The following is a 3,542-nucleotide window of genomic DNA, read 5'->3' as shown; positions in this document are numbered from 1 at the left end:
CGTTATTATTTTGATAAAAAAAAATTTTTATTGAAAAAAGATTTTTTTTTTATTTTTTAGTGTGTTTGACAAATTTCAAGTAATAAAAGTAAAAGCACTAGAAAAATAAAAAAAACATCTTTTTTAAGAAGCTGTAATTTACATCTAAAAGATATTTTTTTCTTAAAAAAAAGATATTTTTCATGTAATAAATAAACAAAAAAATATTTTTATATTATTATATCCAAACATAATTAATAGATAAAAAAAAAATTTTTTGCATGAGATACCCAAACATAAAATTACTTCTACTTTTCTATAAGATCTTTTAAAAAAAATAACTAAAAAAATTTTTCTAAAATTTTACCCAAACAAGTCCTAAGTCCTTAAAGCTTAAGCGACAAATCAAGGCTTGGAGACATAGTAGTGGAAGGTTCATCTGGCTTTGGATTCTGATCATGAGTATCATCAATCCTTGTTGGGTTGTTATTGATGGCTGAATTAGAAGTAGAAGCAACATTTGTAGAAGAAACTCCTAATAGGGGAATAGTTCTACTGCCACCGTTATCATCTTCTCTAAACAAATTCAAATTTGAAGAACCTCCTCCATTTAGTTGCAATCCCTCAAGCATCCCTGACCGTGACCAATTATGGTTATTATGATCAAACCTAAGACGAGACCAAGGATAAGAATTAGGTTTGTGAATCATGGAGTCGATCCTTACCCCAAGTGCCCTATTATATAAAGGGTGAGAGGTCAAGCTAGGGTAAGTAGAATAATAAGGAAAGTGAGGGTGACCAAAGCCAGATGCGTCGATTGCTTGGCGACGTTTCGCTATGGCGCGCTCCTGTTTGTGTGCGTTTTGGTGCCCTCCTAGGGCTTGCGAAGACGAGAAATTTCTGTTACAGAAGTTACAAGAGAAGGTTCTAGACTCTGAAGTAGTCTTCTCCTCGGTGTTTTTATTCTTTCCTTCATCAATGTTGTTAGCCAAAGAAGGCGAGGATTCTTTCGTCACCCTCTTTCCCGGGTTGAAAAAATCGAGCTCCTGCACTTTCGAAGAACAACGAAGCGATGAATCATCGTTCGAGAGCTTTACAAATGCCAACATCGTTCTCGAATTGGAGGCTTGGTCCACCAGTTCGGTTGCCAAATCATTGTCCCTCGTATTGTTGGTGTTATTACCACTCCCTTCAGAGATGCTAGAGGATTTAGAAGGACATGCATCCGAATTTTGTGCTGCCATGGCTCAATACAGTGAGAAGAGGTATTTGGATTTTGAAATTTGAATTTGAATCAAGTGGTTTTCAGATAGTGATGAGAACGTTATTTATATAATGAAACTTGTATAGGGTTAGTTGATTAGAGTTTATAATTGTACTCAACATTACAAGGTTTTATCTTGATTTAATAAATATATTGAGATCTTTACAATTATGATTATTACCAAGGGTTCTACTTTTCCAATCAATATCTTTGTATTAATTCAGGAAATCTTCGAATTAAAGTTGATTGATTGATTATATGATTCGGAAGCGTTGTGTACATAGTTGCCAGTAATGTTTATTTATTTTTTGTATGATTTAAATGTAAAGTTCATCATTATATGCTACTTTAACTCGAAGCCTTTAGTGCAAGTTGATAAAACTTGGTCAATTTTAATTTGGAAAAATATGGGAAGAAAATGAAAATACTAAATAATGTGAATAATGAATATATTGGATGTTTATTTTACTAGGTGTGTGGATGATTATTCTAATATTAAGATTTAGGTGAATAATTTAAAGGTGTAGTGTATTTTAATTTGATTAGTGATTGTTTATGTTGTTTAAAAAAGTTATTGGTTATTACCTAGCATTACATATATTTTGTAAGGAAAGTAGTTCTGTTTGAGCCACAATCAAACACTAAGGCCATTTTGAATAAACAACTTAAATAAGTTCTTTTGAAAAAATAGCTTAAAGTATAAGGTATATTTTTTTTGTTGAGGTTATTTTTTTAAGAAAATGATAAAATGACTTATTGAAGAGGAGGAGTATATATATATTTTTATTTTTTTAAAAAATTATAAATTAATTTTTTAAAAAATTAAAAAAAATTTTAAAATAATACCAAACATACTGTGACTTTTCATAGTTTAAAAGTCAGAAAAAATAGCTTCTACTGCTTTCTAAACAGAGCCTAAATTAAATTGTGCGTGTATCCTCTGATTAATGAAGAATTAGTCTTTTTTTTTAAATAAAAAATAAATCCCTGATAATTGTACACATATATTTGATTTGTATTTACATATACGTATGAGATTTGAAAGCATCAACACTTAAAAAGGAAAATAATTATCTAGCCGTATTTATTATGTACAAGGAATAATGGCTAACTATAATGTAACTTACTATGGTGTACAGCTCCCTAGAAGAAAGATTTCGAAAGAATTTTTTATGTCCTTTTTTATTACACTAATACTAGCAAATATACCTTGTACTATTTAATACACGTATTGAAATAAATTAGAAGATTTAGAAATTTCAAAATTTTTTCAAATCTCGTTTAATCTAATTTATTAATAGATGATCATTTTCTTCTTTTTTTTTATGGACAAGTAGATGATGATATTTGATGTATTGTTGGAAGCTTCGAAACACGGGTATTTTGTTGAATTTCGGATACCACATTTATCGATATTTGTTCAACAAATATATCTACTGCGTCTAACTATCTTAATAAAAAAAATTAAATATATTTGAGACACATTTAAATACCATCATATATTAACGATATTCTGTGTTTTTGTCCGAATTTATATAAGTATCCATGCATTATTATAAGTTTAAATTAAAGTCATTTGCTTTTTATGTCTGGTATATACTTCACACTTGGCCACAGTTAAACAAAGTCATCAAAAGTCAAAACTTTCTACAATTAAATATGAAATATCGAAATCACCCATCCCACTTCACGATAAATATGCACAAATTTTGTATGAATACTAAAAATAGTCATCACAATAATTTTGTACTTTTATTCATGTTTTGACGATAAATGTAAATCTAGTTTATTTATATTATTTATGAGGTTTGATTATAAATATAAATTAAGCTTGATTATATTATTCATATAAGTTTGATTATGGATGTGAATTTAGTTGATTATTTTATATACAAAGTTTGATTATAAATATGATATAAAATTATTTTAATAATTAATTTTTTATGTGGGTAACTGATAAAAATTACTCTATACTTAAAATAAGTGTCATTTTTATCTTTAAATAATTACTCAAATCAATATATCATATTTTTAAAATTAAACATTTTAGTCCATCAAATTTAAAAATATTCAAAACAATTATCAATGTTTAATTTTATTGGACAATATAGTCTTTTTTGCGTTAATTACTAATAGTGAATACTGCTAACGTGAAATGTTAACTCATACATGTGACCGTTAAGTATCTACGTATCCAATCTGGACAAATCAATTCTTAAAATAAAGTACAAAACAATCCTTAAAGAGTTAAAAAAATTCTCAAAACAGTTCCGAAAAATTTTAAAATTTTTTAAATAGT

General features: G+C 27.7%; 1 protein-coding gene across 1 annotated transcript; it reads right to left on the bottom strand.

The window, feature by feature from the left end:
* On the bottom strand, positions 366-1,223 carry LOC107627384 (zinc finger protein 3-like). The gene has a single exon (XM_016330220.1). The coding sequence runs from the start codon at positions 1,221-1,223 to the stop codon at positions 366-368; it is 858 nt and encodes a 285-aa protein (XP_016185706.1).

Source organism: Arachis ipaensis, chromosome B02, assembly GCF_000816755.2.
Source record: "Arachis ipaensis cultivar K30076 chromosome B02, Araip1.1, whole genome shotgun sequence".
NCBI classification, from domain to species: domain Eukaryota; kingdom Viridiplantae; phylum Streptophyta; class Magnoliopsida; order Fabales; family Fabaceae; genus Arachis; species Arachis ipaensis.
Note: the sequence above shows the minus strand (reverse complement) of the source record. Positions and strands in the feature narration are given on the sequence as shown.